Here is an 18,244-nt window from a genome sequence, read left to right as displayed (position 1 = left end):
GCAGCTTGCTAATTGTCTTTCAAGGGATTAATCCCACACACATCAAAAAATGGGAAAGGGAGCAAGTGCCACCTAACGGTCATAAGCTGCATTGCTTTGCACTGTACAGATAACCATATCTTCAAAGTAATTACTACATTGACAGTATACTCTGCTCTGAGTTGTTAATGCCTGCTGAGAACATATACACAACCAAGCAGTGGCAATTGTGGGACATGGTTGAATTACAATGAATGCAGTTGAGTTACACTGAATGTAATAGCCACACAGCAATACAATCTCCCCTTTTACAGGCTTTAATAGACATTGCGTACAATTTTAAAGTTTTCCTGTTGCAACGATAAATATAGAAAACTGGTGGGGTATCTGTGCTTATTATAAGATTCTATCCTAGAGACCATGCACAATGTGATTACAGATTTCTAGACCTTCTGAAAATAAAACTAGGTAGTTACTGAAAATTGCATTTCTGTGTTTGACACATTGTAATTTTCTAATTCAGTCTCTTTAAGAAATAAAAATAAAATAGAGCTCTGGTTAGCAAGCTATTTTACTCAAAGCCTGCTGGCTGCCACTGCATGAAGGGCTGCATATTTCACACTCCCGTGTGGAGGAATCCTGTGAAGAATGGTAGCTTCCAGAATCCATCTATTTAAAATACTGTTTATTTGTGATTTAACATTAATTAGCATTACATCTATGAGCAATTTCCAACAACATTTATATATCTTTTTCCACAGGACACAGAGTTGGCTGGCTCATTCTTTATGCCAAAGCAAGTAAATAGAGGCATTAGCAAAAAAGGTGCAAATAGTTCACGGTTGCAGTTTTTAAAAAATATTTATGCACATTGCATTCATTTAGATATATTTTTTAAAAGTTATGAAAAGCATAGTTCACAGGTTACTGTTTCTACATATGTTGTAATACAACACAAAAAAATGTAGAACATAAACGAAGTTAAGCAACTTAGAGATTCCCACTATTTTTTTTTAAAGAACACACTGATTCCAGTATTTTGAGATATCTAGATATCATTTCCAGAGTCACTCCAGCGCTGCATTGTCACACTTACACAGTCACAGCTAACCAGCCCTGTAACATGCTATAGTCATTTTTTGCATGCCAAACCACGCCCCAGCCATATTTAACAATCTATATACGGTATATATTTGAACTGGAAATCTGGGAGTCACATTGATATTTGAGGTGTATTTGCTTTAGTGGCTATTGATGTACAAAGGCTAGTTTAAAGGCCCTAGGTTAATTTCATGTTTAGTGTGTATTTACAGGTTTCTTTGTTTTGTTTTAAATCCGAAGGAAAATAAAACTACCAGCAAAGAGGAATACGTGGCAGGATCAGCACATACAGTGCTAGCTTAATTGTTTCTATGATTCTTTGAGAAGGCAAAACTCAGATTAAAATGATTCTATTAAAATCTATTACAGCAAAGGGGGAAAGTGTGGCACTCCGTATGAAATTCCTATCCACTATTTTATCATTTTAAAATATGAAACTGCTGTTCAATCAGTTTAATAAAAATACCCCCAAATCTATACCATATATTTTATGAAAAATAACCCACAAAGTACTACTCTTTACCTCTACCCCTTTAAGCTTTCCATTTCACTTTCCCTTTTTCAGTTTTGGCTCCTTCATTTGGTTGTAGGCCTTTCCAGACGATCAGTTTGTAGTGCAACCCATATGCAGTTGCTTCTGATTTGTTGTATGGGATCCAGACTCATCCCCCAAGGAAGCACAACTGTTGTGGGGATATTGCATTTTGCCTGCATTCAGATGGCAATAGTTTCACTTCAGCAACATTATTCTTTCCCTAGCGAGTGGGGCCATTGCTAGTTGGGAGTGTTGCCCAGAATGTGGTTATACAAATGTGTCAGGCACATGTAGTCCCTGTGATATGCTTTGCCTCATGACCTCGCCATTCTGTGGCTCTAGCACCAACACTCTGTCTGCCAAGAGGGAACTCCTACAGGACCTCAAATCGAGTATCTCAAGGCAAAGAGTGGAAAACGCCCTTGTAGTTTTAACTTGACCAGCAAGTTCCTAAGACTTTGCTTTGTGACTTTAGCTGGGCTTGCTATAGGAATATCCGAGAAAAGTGAAAATGAAGCTGGGACATGCTTTGAACTGATCTTCTGAATAGGCCGTATGTCAGCAAGATTATTTTTCTTCATTCAATAGTAATACCATGAGGAAAAATATATAGTAAGATTTAAACCTGAATCCAGTTAAATTTGTATGCTTTCAACATCCGGTATCAGAAGTTCTGGATTCCCGAATTATCTTTAAGTATACTCTAAGCCAAGCATCCTTAAATACGTTCTACTGTTAAATGCCTGGTTTACATGCCTATAATACTTTATACTGAGTGGTATACAAAATTTTCAACATATAAAATTCTTTTTCTGTTTTGCCATAATTAAACTAAGTTATCAATGTTAAGCATATAAAATCCCCTTTATTGAAAAATAAGGGCTTTCTCCCTGCCCCCCAACTGATAGAATAAAAAAAGATTTCAAAAATTATATCTTACTAAAATGAAATATTTGGCAAGTTATTGTTGATGAATGCAATCTTCATAGAGTCTGTAAAATTCCAAATGCAATTCCTTTTACAGGTTGTCCCTCTAATGTTATGTGCCAGTGTATAATAAATGACCTACTCTTAAAAAAGGTGTAGTGAGAAGCACCCTCTGTGGCAGGGGCAAAACAAATGCTATGGTCAAGATCACAATACAAAGAAGTATCATCTAATTACACAGTGAGGCAGTAGATTAAAAAACAAACATTATCTGATAACTCAACAGCTACCTCAGTGAAATTGTGCTGAAGATTTTCTAATCAAGAAAAATCTCCATGTGTAACTTGCTACCATAAGGGTATCTGAAATCACTATAGTGCTATATTGGAACACCTGCCAGTGCTACTTTATGGTGGAACAATTCCATATTTCAAACCCTTATAGTAATTCTTACTCATACAAATTAAGAGATGAATTCTTTGCTTAATTAATATAAAAACTGTTTCTATTATTTTTTTCCAGTTCTGTTCTTAGGTTAAGGCCCAGTTTCCTGCACAACCCTACCTAACTTGACCATGTTAATGGCAGACTAAAACGTGGGTTTGAAATGTGCAATGTAGCCTCAGGCTTCCATCTTTTCCTTCTTTTTGTTCTTTTTTAGGAAAGATGGAGTGCGGAATTTCTTCTTCTTCTTCGATGGTGACTTGGAAGGAGAGCCTTCAGGGGATAGGGCCTCCTCAATCTTTTCAGAGGTCTTAATTGTAATCTCTACATTCTCTACAGTACTAGTGGTTAACTGGCTGACTCTCTGTGCAAGATCCTCTTCCACATCATGTGCATCTTCTTTGCCATTCATCACCACAGCTGGGAGCTCAAGAGAGATGAGGTTAGCATCCTGTAGGTAATCATCATTATTTTCTGGAGAAAGAAAAGGGGAGGTGTGTTACTCTTTTTTGCACTGAAGGTTATGCAACAATTCGACAAAGGGCTAAAATGCAAACTCTGGATTTGGTGCCTTGAGAGAATAGCCAGTAAAGCCAGTATTTGGGACTGGGCTCCTCTTCAACTCTGAAATGTTCAATTTCCCCCCTTCCCTCACTTTTTTTTTTTTTGAATAAAAAGAATACAGAATTTAACTCATGGGCAATATTAATTTCCAGACACCTGGAATCAAGATTTTTAGCCAGTCCTGCACACAACTAGACACTTACAGACTGTATCTCTGATTAGAATGTGATGCAATGACAATCCCACCGGAGCAACATCATGGCCTGTTATGTTAGCCTGGCATTATAGACCAATGTACACACATAGTGCTGGCAAAGAAATGTGGATGCATTTCCCCCACAAAGTCGTAAATACAAATTAGTGCTAGAACAATAGATCAATATGATGTTGAAACTATCTGTAAGTAACCTGTTCTGAAAAAATGAATGAAATTACAGCCAACTTCTATTCAATAATTCATATAGAGAAGACATTGGATCCCCTAGTTATGATAAATCCAGAAGGATTCTTAAAAGATGTGGATGGCAATAAATAAAATCCTAGCCTTCACATATTGATAAGGCTACTATATTTTCCTTGGCTGAACCAAGGAATTAAATAATAATAATTGGCCAGGAAGAATATAACAGGCTCACGATATTGTATAGGACGTTACATTGTATACCTTCTAATTTGTCTGGGACATTTTGTGGGGACTGAGTTTGAGAGTTAATTTGTGAAACAGATGACCCATCATCTGAGAATAATTCCTGATCAGCATCTGCAGGACAAGAGCTTGAGTTAGTAAAAGCCATGCCAAAACAAACTAAACACCAAAAGATCAGTGTATGTTAGTGCATACAACACAAGCAACTCTGCTAGTACTGACCTGATCATGCTAATGTTATAACACACAATTAGATTATAGTCTTATCCTATTAGCAACCTATAGTTGTTAATGTAAAATACACCAGAAATGTCTCCAAATAATTAGAAGAAAGCATTCCATGAGAACATATTTGGTTTAACCATGGAACTATTACTATACAAAATAGACAGAACAATCTATGCAACGTTAGTGCTAGAAATGCTAGTGTTAGACAATAACAAATTAGTAACTCCTGCATTATTAAAGACCCTCATCAGATGCTTTGAATGAAGATGGGTGAAAAAGTTTGTTGAAATACAGTATTTTTACCTTTGAATCTTTATGCTTTCAAAAACAAGAAATTGGCAAGTTAGAAAATTGCTAACTTTAATGCTAAGATCGCAGGCAACATAACATACTATTGTCAGACTATTTTGCTAGAAAACAAATATGATGTAAGAAGTCTTACCTTTTACCTTGTTGATTATACTGTTGAACAAACCTGGAAATAGTTTCTAATTTCTTTCAACGGATGTGTAAGACTTTGTTTTTAAATGCTAACATGCTCAGACTAGTAACATGCAAAAGCAACACAAATGTACAACAGATTGCACCAAGTGCATGTAGCCATCTTTCCTTTCTACATAAACTCCTTTATAGAATTATGAAATTTAACAAGTACCCATTTTTATTCTGTAGATTTCAAGACTATTAGATGCATGCTCCAAGAGCCTGGAAGTGAAGGCTATTTTGATTTTGTGGAGGGTGGAGATAAATGGTGGAGAAGATAGCAACCAGGAGTCAAGAGGAAAAATGGAGTGCTTAGATGAAAACTATAAATGCTCTAGAAAAGAACAGGTGGGCGGAAAAGAGACTGTAGTAGATTGCTTCAATTTCATAACTGAAAAAAACATCAGCCAAAAGCATGTATGTGTGAGAGAACAGTAGGCTTAGTAATGTATTAGAATGCATTCTTTACATATAAGACACTTAGATACATCAAAGTATTATCCAAGCTATGAAGTTGTTCTTCTGAAGTTGTATAATGATGAGTACAAAGTTGGAAATCTTGGAATACTGCTGGTCCATCTGATCACCCCTGGCATCAAACTAAGATTACACTTCTATTTATTTATGTCAGTTTTTAATCTCCATTGATCTAACCAGGTTCTAAGGGTTGTGTAAGGTTCAAGATTTACTGGTCACAATATAAGGGGAGAGGGTAAACACAGCCTCTCCACACGTTGAATGAACAACATTAGTAGCCCTTTCTCTGGAAGCACCCTAGGACTCATACAGGAATGAGCATTTTTCCCTAAAACACAAATAAGTGAAGACTTTTAAATGTGAACTTATTGAGGTTGCCATTGATAATGTGATAGCTTTTAGTCTAGGAATTTAAAACATTCAAAATTCATTTCAATTATGTTAATTCAAACTTACTCCATCAAAACTAAATGTTCAGGTGATCAGAACACTCACCCTCCACTCCTTGTTGCTTGCGTTCGATTGTCCGCTTGTACTCTTCCAGTTCCTTTTCAGTGAGATGACTGAATGGGTTGGGAGGTGCTGGTGGGGCATGCTCATCTTCTTCAAACTGCATGGGCTGGAAGAGGAAAGTAAACATTTTAAGGAGTAGAAAGCAATTCCCAAAACCAAACACACTAAACTGTTCCCAAATTTTCCTATTGTTGGTGATAACATCCCTCAAAACAAGAATCTGAAAGACTGAAACAGTTAAAAAACAACTACTATTACACAATTTACCCCAGTTAATACACACTCAACTACTGTAAAGGTAGCTTACCTATGTGCTGTGTGAAGAAGTACTTTGTTCTATCCATCCTGAATCTCTCACCACTTAAGTTTCATTGGATGACCCCAGGTTCTAGTTTCAATTTTCTCCTCACGCTGCAATTTTTTATACACCTCTGTCATGTCCTCTCTTACTTGGAGGGGAGCTACTCCAATCCCTTGATCATTCTGGTTAGCTTTTTTCTAGTTCTATAATATCCTTTTAAAGTTTTTGTGTCCAGAACTGTACAGTGTTCTAAGTGTGGTTGCTAAATAGATTTGTATAAATGCATTATAATATGGCAGTTTTAATTTTCTATTCCTTTCTTAATGATGCCCAATACAGAATTCACCTTTTTCACAGCTTTCATGCACTGGCTTGACATTTTCATTGAGCTGTCCACAACTCCAAAATGCCTTTTCTGGACAGTCACCCCCTGGTCCAAACCCAGCAGCATATACATGAAGTCAGTTTCCCCCCACCTCCAATGTGCATCACTTTACACTTGCTTTCACTGAAGCAAATTTATTATTTCAATTCCCATTCTTCCAGTCTGGAGAGATCTTTTGGGAGCTCTTTGCTGCCCTTTTTTGTTTTAACCACCCTAATTAATTTGGTGCCATCAAAAAAATGGGCCATCCCAATTACTGAACATATGGAAAGGTGCATTAATCAGCACATCGTGCCAACTTTAAGTCAAAACAAAATGTAATTATGAACACCAACTTGTTGGTTTGAGAAAGCTTGCTCAGAAAGCAATAGAAAGCAAAGAGTAGGAATAAACAGCCAGTTCATTAGTAACTTGCTTCTCTCCTTTGTTTGAAGAGGCTTATAAAAGCAAAGAGACAGACTCATGAAACAAGGCTGAACTTAAAAGTTTAAGCTTGGAACATTTCAAAAGTTATTTTTTTCACCTAGACAATGGTTAAACTTACAGCACTCGGCTTTTTATCCACCACTATCCCAGCAAGCAGCTGAGACTGTGGACCTGCAGTCTTTAAGTCATACCGATTTTGTTCTCGAATCTGGAAAGAAAGAAAAAAAGCAAAAGGGTTTTGGAAGTACCCATTCTCTTTACTTCAGAAACACAATGAAATATTAAGAATCCCTGACTTGATGTGGGATGTACAAAACAGATATATCACCCTACTGTTATTAGATTCTGGTCAATCTAAAGTGCTTGCAAATCCTTAAAAATGACAATATAGTTTTTTGGTTTTTTTTGCTTGAACATGCATTTTGGAATATCATCTAGATGTAAAATGTATACCAATATTAACCTGAATTATTACTTTTCTTTTCCACATATTTATATATCTGAATCAAGGGTAGCGAGTTTGGTCTAAAGTAGGCAGTTCTTTAAGGTTCTCTCTAAATATGTTGGCAGATTATCAGTCCTGCACATCAGCAGTCTTAGAGGTTCTGCATAGCCTTAAGACCACCCTTCCTGCTTAACCCAGCTCCAATCTCAAGCTGACATTAATCATTCTTCTTTGTGAAATACAGTCCTGCTGATACAGTTGCCAGCAGAACACTTGAAAACCCTGCCAGAACTTCTGTAACCACATTTTCTTTCTTCTGTTGCAGCTAGCTGCCCTGGTGCACAGCTGATGACAACTATAAAAATGTACAGAACATAGCCTCTCATGTTGACATCCAAATGTCAAGTCTGCCTGAGAAAGCTGCGTATCTAGAACTGATAATGCTATTCTAAGCTGATGTCTGGGTGACATTGCTGTCTTGATCCTTCCCTATAAAGAGAGCAATCTCTTCTGAACCAACTTGATTCCTTCAGGACAGTGGCTTTGCCCTTTGATCGCTAGCAGATGCAAAGTATGAAATTCCCAGAACTTCTAGGTGAACCTTCATGTATCTGGCAAAGCAATCATTTCCCAGGATGGAGCCTGAATTTGTATGAAAAATCAAAGAATGCACACTGAGGACAAAAAGCAGCTTGCTGTCTGTGCCTACAAAGAATCTCTTGTCATCATCCCTCATTGCCATTGTTAAATACCCTAGCTGATTGGGAACCAAGCAGGCAGAAAACAGCAGGGTTCAGGCTACCAGGGCAGAACATTTCTAGTGTAAAATGTCTAGCTGTTCCTTGAAAAATGAAAGGAAGCAGGAAAGTCCAAAATCGCATAACGTTAGGAAAAACACAGAAGAAAATATCAACTTAAATACTTTTCTTCAAAATCAGAATAGGTATTTTTAATGGGAATTTAAAAATGAAGAATTTTCCAGAACAAAACTATTGAAAACTTTTAGCAAGTGCTAAATACTCTGTTGTACTCCAAGGCTGCCTTCAAACTACCAGTGAAACCAATAGTGTTTTTTTAGTGCTATTCAGGCAAGAAGGATAATTTAAACATATTCCTTTCATGACTGTTGTCAAGAACCAATGAGATATATCTTCATGAAATCTGCCATACCCTATTCCTCTTTTCCAGTACGTCACTTGGATTTGTATTCAGAGGGACAAACTGGTTTGGATCTTCAATTTTGATTGGAGTTCCTCCACTAATCTTCGACGAGTCTTCAGCTTTTATCCACTTGGGAAAGAAAAAAATGCAGTAAGAAAAGAGGAGATTGTACTCAAGGGAAAGAGTCAGTTTAGTCGTTGGAGTTTTAGGAAAATGGGGTTTATATTCAGCTATGCAGGTGACCTGCTAATAGTTCTTTGTCATGTAAATTAGCTTCTCAGAACATAATTTCAAAGGGATATTAGGTGGCCCTCTTGCTTGAGAAGACATTAAGTATTTTTAATTAATTATCTGAAAAAATAACACTAAATATTTGTAGTGTCTCCATGGCCATTTATTTGTTTATTTATTCTGATGGACTAAACATCTACAGCATTTCTTAATTCATCACCCTGATGTCCATTCTAAGTAGGCATTTTTATTATTCCTCTAAAGCAGTACATCTCAAAGAGTGGCTTACTGAAAACTGCTGATAAAAAACATAACAAAACAGAAACAATAACCTAGTTGGTTTTGTTAAACTACCACCAGGTGGAGCTGATTATTTAAAGTTGAATTTATGCTGTGGTCACTAATGTCATAGCTGCCTTGCATAATATTTATTTTTTTATACATGCTCTCTGAATAATAGAGAGAACGAAATACTATCCTTGGGACAGGGTGGTAGAAATAATCGCTATGTGCTACAAGGTTTTGGAGAAAAGGGCTCTATAGAAAAAATGATCTTGGCCGTCAATGTAAGCTACCATCCTGCTACCAGGAACATAGGAAGTCAAACCATTGATCCATGCAACTCAGTATTGTCTGCACTGACTAGCAACAGCTCTCCAGGGTTTCAGACAGGACCCTCTGCCAGCCCCACCAGGAGATACTACAGGCTAAACTTATGCTGTACTACTGAGCCATGGGCTGTGTAAGGTGGGAAGAAAGGTACATAGGCGTATTCAGATAATCCACTAAAAACATGAATCCTGTTCTAATGGTACTAGTATGCTATACAATCTGTGTGAAATGGATTCCAAGAGGAGGGGGTTAATTGCAGCAACAGGGATAGCCTTGCTGTGAGGTGGTATTAGCAGCACACATTTTAAAAGACTGGATGATATGCAGCCCAGTCACAAAAGGGCACATGCACTATCTGTGAAGAGGAGGCAGGGGTGGGAGTTAGAATAGATTGATTGTATCATGTATTGGGTGTAATGGATAATAATGCATAGATTTTCTTGAGAAAGGGTTCTTGGTTCTTGTGCCAATGAACTAGCAACAGCAACACTTCTGTAGTGCTATGAATTGTCTGTATGGAAAGGCCTAGTAGGTATGAAGGGGGAAGGAGTAGTGAGTGAGAGGATGGAATATAGGCAAATGGGTTGAAAGCATACAGACAGCTTTGCACAGAATGGAAGCAGTTGGAGCAGAGATAGGAATTTTGCTCACATTATAAAAGAACTTTGAAATCATTTATTCTCTTTACATGAACAAAATAAAGCCTTCCCCAGAGTTGCACATTATTCCTATGGGAAATCAAGGAGACGGTGTGCAGAACTGCTGCCAAAGTTTGCCATCCAGATGTACTCACTGCTCATTTTCTCAGGGGCCTGGTTCTTCCAAAGATGTAGCTATTCATGCACTCTTCACTGAATCATCAGTTCTACCACATACGACACTGACAGTCCAAAAGAGCCCTATTCCCATTCCTTTTAGGACATCCCCTACAAATCCCTAGAAGCTGCTTACTGTAGTTCTAGTCCGGGGACTTGTTTCTCCATTCCGGGATTCTTCAGGAACATCCACTTTCAAATATGTATTTGGGGAGTTTAGCCATCTTGTCTTCTCCCGCTGCTGTTTTTGTGCCAGGAATTTGAGAGGGGAAATTGGGAGTGGATCATCCTCAAAGGAAAAGGCAGTCACGGTGGCAGGGATCTCAACATCACTCTTGTGCCTGGGTTTCTCCCTCACTAGGGGTTGTCGATAAGCATAGCCTGTTCTGTAACCCTGTAGAAAAGTGAGGAAAATGTTTGTTTATTGTGCCTGAACAACAGTAAATGATTGGGCCTAAAATTAATTCTAGATCATAAGTGATTGCCAGTTATGTTTTGCATAGGTATCAAAAAATACCTGTGCAAATCTAAATGGTGAAAATATCAGCTGAACTGCCACCTTTAAATCTAGTCACTAAATGCCAGTTACCAAAAAAAGAGGTATTTCAGGCTTGCTCTTTGGCCCTCTGTATCTTTGAAGGCAATATACACTCTGGTGTTGACACTTATACCATCACCTACAAAGGCAGTTGTAGGAAATTCTTGGTATGACACCATGGCAGTTCCAAAGCATATCCCACATGGAAAAGATGGAGGTCCTTACACAGAGCAGGCAGAGCCCACAAAATAAAGAAGTGCAGGCGAGATCTAGTATGGGCCTAGCTGTCCACGAACTATACTAGCTGTCCATACATCTAGTATGGGCCTGGCTGTCCACGAACTATTGCCTCAACCGCAGTCAAATCAAGTATCTCTTAATTTATCAAAACAAAATGCTGGTGGTTTCTTCTCAGCATGTATTCTAGAAAAGTACACAAATGTGCAAACTTATATAACAATTTCCATGCAGGTATTGCATTTTTTCTATATGTATTATTATCAGTGTAGGGAAGGCACAACATGTGAAGTAGTTTTGTTCACCAAATAAGGAAGGAAAATATATCTTTTGGGCCAGTAACAGCAGACTGAAGAACTGACTCTTTTTTATTGCTTCTGAAAGGAAGTGTGTGCTTTTCTGTACAATAAGGTTCTTAACACATGTGCTGTTCATACATTTCCCTTGCTACCCAGGGTATTGGATGGCAGGTTGTCTAGCGGAGAAAGGGCCTTCTCCACTAGACAACCTAGTATCGCCTCAGTTGCAAAATTCTCTCCTTGAGATGCACACTTAAATTACCCTGATGTCATCTTGGAGCCAAGCAATCCAATGTTTTATTATGGCTAGATATGTTGTTATTCTCTTGCTCCTAGTGATTTTACTATTTTCAGTATATAGTTTAATGTGTATGTTTTAAATTTGTTTTATTGGCTTTAAATTCTGCAAGCAACTTTGGACATTTGTTGATCAATCAATCAATCAATCAATCAATCAATCAATCAATCAATCAAAATAAAATAGTATGAGGACTGGGGAGGGGAGCAATACCAGAATTTCTTTCTGGCACAACCCCATAGAGAATACATTGTTCAGAACATGAGAGCCTCTGGATTAGACATGTGCACTCACCAGGTTGTCCAGCATCCTCATCAGTGCTTCAAACTCTAGTTCTCCAACTTTCCACTTGAACTGAGAGGCCATATGAATTCCTTCACCTGCTGCCACTTGGTGTGTGAAAGGTTTATACTTCTGCAAGTCTAGGACAAGAAGATTGTCTATGCCGCCTGCAGACAAGGCATGTACCTGCGATATAAATGACTAAATAATTTGCATTCTTACAAGAACTCTTTGAAGGCTGAATATATAGCCTTCTTGAATTTTCCTGAAAGAAAACATTTGTTATTATTGTTCCTCTAGATATGTTAGCATATACAAACATGATAACCATCTTGTAAAGCGCAGTAACAACTAAATACTAGGACAAAGGCTGTGTCATGTCTGCATCCTAACACACAGATGGTTTTTTATAAATGTTAACTATAATAAATTTTCCCTTCATCGTGTGGATTTCCTAGAAATATTTGCTCTTAGTAGCAAGCACTCTATTGATACACAAATATTTTAAATGTAGCATTTATATAGCATTTTAAGCATTTAAAGTGCTTCATTTACAGCAGTGGTTCCCAAAGTGGGCGGTACTGCCCCCTTGGGGGCGGTGGGATTGCATAGGGGGGCGTTGGGTGGCAGGGGAAGCGCTAAGAGGCAAAGGGGCGGCAGGGGGGCGCTCGAGGTGGTCTTTTCCGAGAAGCGCCTCTCCAGAAGGTCTTAAAACCCAGGGACATTTTTATGGGAGAAGGTAGTTTGGTCCCAAACCATATATATAGAGGAAGAATCCACACGTGGCTACTAGGAGGAGGGCTTTCTCCGCTGTGGCACCCGGCTGTGGAATGAGCTTCCCAGAGAGGTCCGCCTGGTGCCTACACTGTACTCTTTTCGTCGCCAGCTGAACACCGTTTTATTCTCTCAGTATTTTAACATTTATTTTTAACTTAAATTTAAATTTTACTGTTCTAACTCTGTATTTTAATCTTATATCAATTTTGCTGCATGGTTTTATCCTGGTTGTGCTTTTTATACTGTATTTTGTATTTGTGTTTTTAACCTGTTAGTTGTTTTATTATGGTTTTAATTTTTGTGAACCGCCCAGAGAGCTTCGGCTATTGGGCGGTATAAAAAAGTAATAAATAAATAAATAAATAAATAAACATGTATTAATACCGTTTAAGAAGAGTCCTTTTAACGGTGAATTGAAATGTTTCAAAAGCACCAAAATGCTAATGAAGAGACATACCCTGCTTGGTGTGCCCCGCCAAGCCGTATTCGTTCTTTTTTCCCTCCCTCGGCAAGACTGCGGCGGGTGCTTCTCATTTAAAGGGGCCACGCGCAGTATGACCCCTTTTTCATTCTCAGCTCAGCTCCTCCACCCAGCCGCCGCCGCTGCTCAGCCCAGGCGCCCAGACCAGCAGGATCCAGAGGAGCGGGGCCCCTTTAAATGGGAAGCACCCACCCCAGGCTTGCCGAGGGAGGAAGGCAAAAGAGAGTGAGCGCCTCTGTTTGCAGCCGGCGCGGCGGGGCACACCAAGCAGGATATGTCTCTTTATTCACATTTTAGTGCTTTTGAAACATTTCAATTCATCGTTAAAAGGCTTCTTATTAAACGGTATTAATACATGTGTGGATTGAGGAGGGTCTTGTTGGCAGCATGGCTCCAGACAACTCGGGCTGATGGAGCTCCTCTCCTGGCATGACCCTACCCAAATATATTACACTCATCATCTAAGGCCCTGTGATATCTAATATTCTTGCTAAATGACTATCACACTTTGAAAAGATGATATCACTGGATCAGGTTCATCAATTATGTTTAATTGAATAAACTAAAACTAAAAAATGTAATTGGAGTTTGAATAAATATTCAATTAATTGTTACTGTTTTGAATTTTATTGTTATTATCTTCCTTATTGGGTCATTGAAAACTGCTATTCTGAACAATGATTTTTATAGTGTATGGTAGGGGGCACTGGGCATGAGTTTGTGGAACCAAGGGGGCAGTTACCTGAAAAAGTTTGGGAACCACTGATTTACAGCTTCCTCACCTGTGTTTCGCAAGCTAATTGCACATTGTAGATGTAGTGGAAGGCCTCCTCTAATGTCTCTCCCAGTGCTACTACGCCATGGTTTCTCAAGACCAGCACCTAAGGAATGAATACACTCGTAACTGGCAGGAACTGGGCAAGTACTAGAAAACATCAACAAAATAGTAAGATAGACTGGAATACCTTACAACTTGGTCCAAGAACTTTTTGGAGTTGAATTTTCTCTTCCTGATCATCCAGAGATCCCTGATAATTGTAGTATGCAACATCCCCTAGAATCAGAGCCTCCTGAGAGATAGGAAGTATACCACACTTCATGGAAGAAACCTATTTCAAAGAAATAACATTTCAAAGGTGGAAGAAATTTGAAAGCTATTTAAAATCTAAAGCAAGTACATTAGTACTTATTCTATGAATTTAATTCTCAACAATTTCAAAGTAGTAGAACAACAATTCCTACCTAGTAGAGAGTCCACCAATAAGCTGTGGGAGTCTTATGGATGGATTGCCAACATATGGATTTTGAGGCAAATGCAGACAAGAGGCTTCAGACTCTCCCACCCAGGCTGCTCATACAGATTTGGAAGCTAGCTAGGCAGGGAGACCTGCTGGACACTGGGTTATGATCAAAGACAGAGCCTAGAAACTGGACTTACTCTTCTCTTGCTAACAGACTGAAACAGGAAAGGAATTACATATACTGTGGTTAGGTGGGAATGTTATTCTTTTCTGGCACTGCTATCTTATATGGTTAGAACTTTTCCCTATATATTTTTTAAAATTATTCATTTAAAGAATTTATAATTAGAAGCAACACCTAAAAACAATACTTTAGTTATACAGACATACTACATACTACACACACACACACACAAAAGAGCTGCTTCAATATGCATTCATAAACAAATGTTTGGTGATCTTTTTATTTTTCAGCTATGCAGTACATATAATTATTTGTTAATTAGATGTTTCTATACTATATAGCATTTGTTTCATCGGCATATTTTAACACACTAGCCTGGATGAGCCCAGCATACTATGAATGTGCATTCTGTATGAATTCACTAATATACAGTATTATGGCAATCATCTTGCAGCTTGATTTAGATTTTTGTAGCATGAAGTTCATCTTTCTTACCATCCTGCTGTTTAATCACTATGCATAACATAAAATCATAATGAGATTGCCTTGTATGATACTTACTAAAGGTTAATATTGGCTTGAGTTATAGCTAGCAATGCAAAAACATAAAACAGGGGTCTCTAACCCTTTCAGACTTGCGGGCAAATTTTGGAATTTGAGAAATTGCTGTGGACACCACTACAAGATGACTCCCATGAAGGATGTTGCTAATCACATAATAGCTGCCATCAGGGCCTGGCTAGACAAAGAGATGTGTAGAGAGTGGGGGTGGGGGTAAAATAGCAAGGCCAGAGGCATGGAACGGGGAGAAACAGCAGGCCTGTTCAGGCAACATGCTCAGCCATGGTTGGGCTGCTGACCCTTTTGCAGCAAATAGTTAGCAAGTAGGTTTAAAACGTGGTTATGTAGCCACCATGGTTAGGAATCGTTCACACGACATGCTAAGTCATGGTTCACATGATATGCTAAGCCATAATGTTTAGCTCAAAATGCTTACCCACTATGTGAACCATGACTTAGCATGTCGTGTGAACGATTCCTAACCATTATAGGCTTGCTTATTCGTTTCACAATGCGAGTTAGTCCCAGGCTCAACTATAACAGGTGGTTAAAGGTGGTTACTGAAACTTCCTCTTCTTTATGCCACATTGAGAATAGACTTACAGCTGCTGTTGCTGGAGTGTGTATGTGGATCACACACCGGACATCAGGGCGCATGGAGTAGATGGCTGTGTGAGGGCTGAATCCTGCACTATCAATTCTTAGATTGGTGCTTCCCTGGTCAACCACATCTCCTATGATATTTACTTTTACCTGGAAGGATAAATTAGAGAAGCAAGTCAAGAAAACACAGCGAATTACATTTCAACCTTGATTGCAAGTAACAAAGAAACACAGGATGACTATGTTGCTTGCTTGGATGAGTATGTCAATATGCATGTTACCATTATAGTAGTTAAGGGAGCAATTCTATGGCCCCCCTTAGACTACTATAATTTCTATCTCTCAGTTGTTGTTTTTAACTATGTCCATTCCATTACTACCTGCATTACCTGTATCAAGTAATATTTTATATACTTTAGATAGTAAACTTTTGTATTCCTGAATGTAATTCAAGTGAAATATAATTTCTAGCCATATCTACTGGTCTAATAATTTCTTGAATATAGGTTTTAATCTGTCGGTATTCCAGCAATTTTGCACTGTCTAGACAGCTATAGGATTTTTTGGTTTCTGGGAACCAAGTCAGAGCCAGCGCTCCGACTTCGTTTCCCAGAAACAGCTTGTCCTGACCTCTCCCCCGCCACCTCATAGCCAACGCAGTTCTCTCCGTGCAGGCTCCTTCTTTGCACTTTGGAACAGAATCTCCCCAGCTCCAAATCTCCCCAGCTTGACTCTCAAAATCGAGTGTGCAGCAAAAACTGCAGGGCGGATGGAGCATGGAGGAGAGAATACTGCACTGAATAGCTGTCAGCCTCCAACTTCAAGGGCTGACGACGATCTTCATAGGATTTCACCCTAATTGTATTTTGCTGTACACAATCCTTTCTTGGCGGCTAAACCAAGTCTTGTCTGCTAAAAGGGTATCAAGCCCCGTTTGTTCTCCAATCCAGGGTGGAGTGCTTTTAAATGTTTAAAACCATTGCAACAAGTATGGCTGCCTGGGAATCATATACAAGGTTGGGTACTGGAAGTCCTCCTTTTCCCTTCTTTTGTTGTAATATTTGTGTTTTGACCCTCATGGCGTTATATTTCCATATATACTGATTAACATCTGAATTTTATTTAAGTTTTCTTGTGATACCCTAATTGGTATCTTAAGAAAAAAGAATAGGTAGTATTTTTATTCTAATAATAACAATTTCCCCTAAATCTTCACATTATTATCCTCAATTGTTATGTATGTTATATGAAAAAGTACCTGAAGGTATTTGATATCTCCTGTTTTACATTTTGATCCTGTTATAAATTCAATCCTGCTTTTCGCTCATCCTGAACATTTAATGCTAAGATTCCTGATTTCCCTAGATTTACTTTATAACTGGAGACTTTACCAAATGCTTCCAATTCAGTTCAAACCTTAAAAAATTTTTTTTCAATTGACTCCATTTATTTGCCATTGGAATAGGTATAGATCTGATGAATTAGTGACTCTGGATATATTAAGTAGGTGTGATGTAGTTATATTTGAGTATTAACAATAAAAAGAGGCTTCAGTGTGATGGCCCCTTCCTATGGAAGTCTCTGCCTTTGAAAGTCAGGTAGGCGCCAACACGGTGTTGTTTCTGGCGCCTTCGGAAAACGTCTTTATTTCAGGAAAACTTCCTTGACAGACCAGCCATGGTTTTATCAGAATATTGTTTCTTTTCAAAAATTACTTTAGCATGATGTTTTATTCTTTTATCCTATTTTGTTTGTTTTTTTACCACACTGAAATCTGTCTAGATGTAGAATGGTATACAAATATTTAAAAGATAGCAAAATGGGAGGATAGCTTGGTGTGCCAACTCAGTCGACACATCAAGGAGAATCTTTAAAGGAGAATCTCTGAAATAGAGGAGTTGAAACCCACAGAAATAGTTTCTTAAGCAGAACAAGGAGGTTGTCTACCTCACCCCATTGCCCACTCTCCGAAGGTATACCCCTGGATAGTAGTTAAAGAACATCCAAATTTGATATAAGCTGGTCAAAGACTCTGGATCATCAGATAGATATGCAACATGCTTTAGATTTTGGTAAAGAACCTGTTAAAAATGCAAATGCTTACTGGGTAGAAAACTATAGGTGAAAGGAGATAGAAACCTAACACAAGTGGAACTTACAATGAAGGAGAATTGTTCTAGTATCAGAAAAAAACATTTGTCTTGCTAGCTTAATAAGAAAAAGATCAGGGACATATACTATATCTTCTGAATTGTTTATTGGGTCAATAGTTTTTTGAAATTATTATTTTTAAACGCAACTAACTATGCCTACAAAACTATCCATTTTGATAAGAACATACCAAATTGGAAGCAGAAGCTTCAGAAAATGATAGGCCTCTTGGAATGATAAGAATATGATCATGTTCTTTGCTTACTCTTACCTGGAAATGAAGAGGAAAAGATTACTGTTATACTGTCAAAACTGTATG

At 38.2% G+C, this 18,244-nt stretch overlaps 1 protein-coding gene across 12 annotated transcripts in view; it reads right to left on the bottom strand.

Moving 5' to 3' along the window:
- Nucleotides 1-647: 647 nt before the first annotated feature.
- Nucleotides 648-18,244, bottom strand: part of ADD3 (adducin 3) — a 144,731-nt gene continuing 127,134 nt past the window's right edge. For 11 of the 12 annotated variants that reach the window (XM_063132621.1, XM_063132629.1, XM_063132625.1 and 8 more), the window contains 11 exons: nucleotides 18,116-18,196; nucleotides 15,775-15,924; nucleotides 14,151-14,294; nucleotides 13,968-14,066; nucleotides 11,940-12,113; nucleotides 10,410-10,667; nucleotides 8,625-8,744; nucleotides 7,128-7,217; nucleotides 5,880-6,003; nucleotides 4,215-4,310; nucleotides 648-3,460 (listed from right to left, as the gene is read on the bottom strand). In XM_063132621.1, the coding sequence (XP_062988691.1) occupies nucleotides 3,165-3,460; nucleotides 4,215-4,310; nucleotides 5,880-6,003; nucleotides 7,128-7,217; nucleotides 8,625-8,744; nucleotides 10,410-10,667; nucleotides 11,940-12,113; nucleotides 13,968-14,066; nucleotides 14,151-14,294; nucleotides 15,775-15,924; nucleotides 18,116-18,196 (1,632 nt within the window). In that variant the 3' untranslated portion in view covers nucleotides 648-3,164. The remainder of the gene's footprint in view (nucleotides 3,461-4,214; nucleotides 4,311-5,879; nucleotides 6,004-7,127; nucleotides 7,218-8,624; nucleotides 8,745-10,409; nucleotides 10,668-11,939; nucleotides 12,114-13,967; nucleotides 14,067-14,150; nucleotides 14,295-15,774; nucleotides 15,925-18,115; nucleotides 18,197-18,244) is intronic. The other variant, XM_063132632.1, reaches the window with a different exon arrangement.

This window comes from Elgaria multicarinata, chromosome 8 (assembly GCF_023053635.1).
Source record: "Elgaria multicarinata webbii isolate HBS135686 ecotype San Diego chromosome 8, rElgMul1.1.pri, whole genome shotgun sequence".
Lineage (NCBI taxonomy): Eukaryota > Metazoa > Chordata > Lepidosauria > Squamata > Anguidae > Elgaria > Elgaria multicarinata.
This window is presented reverse-complemented; position numbering and strand designations above follow the sequence as displayed.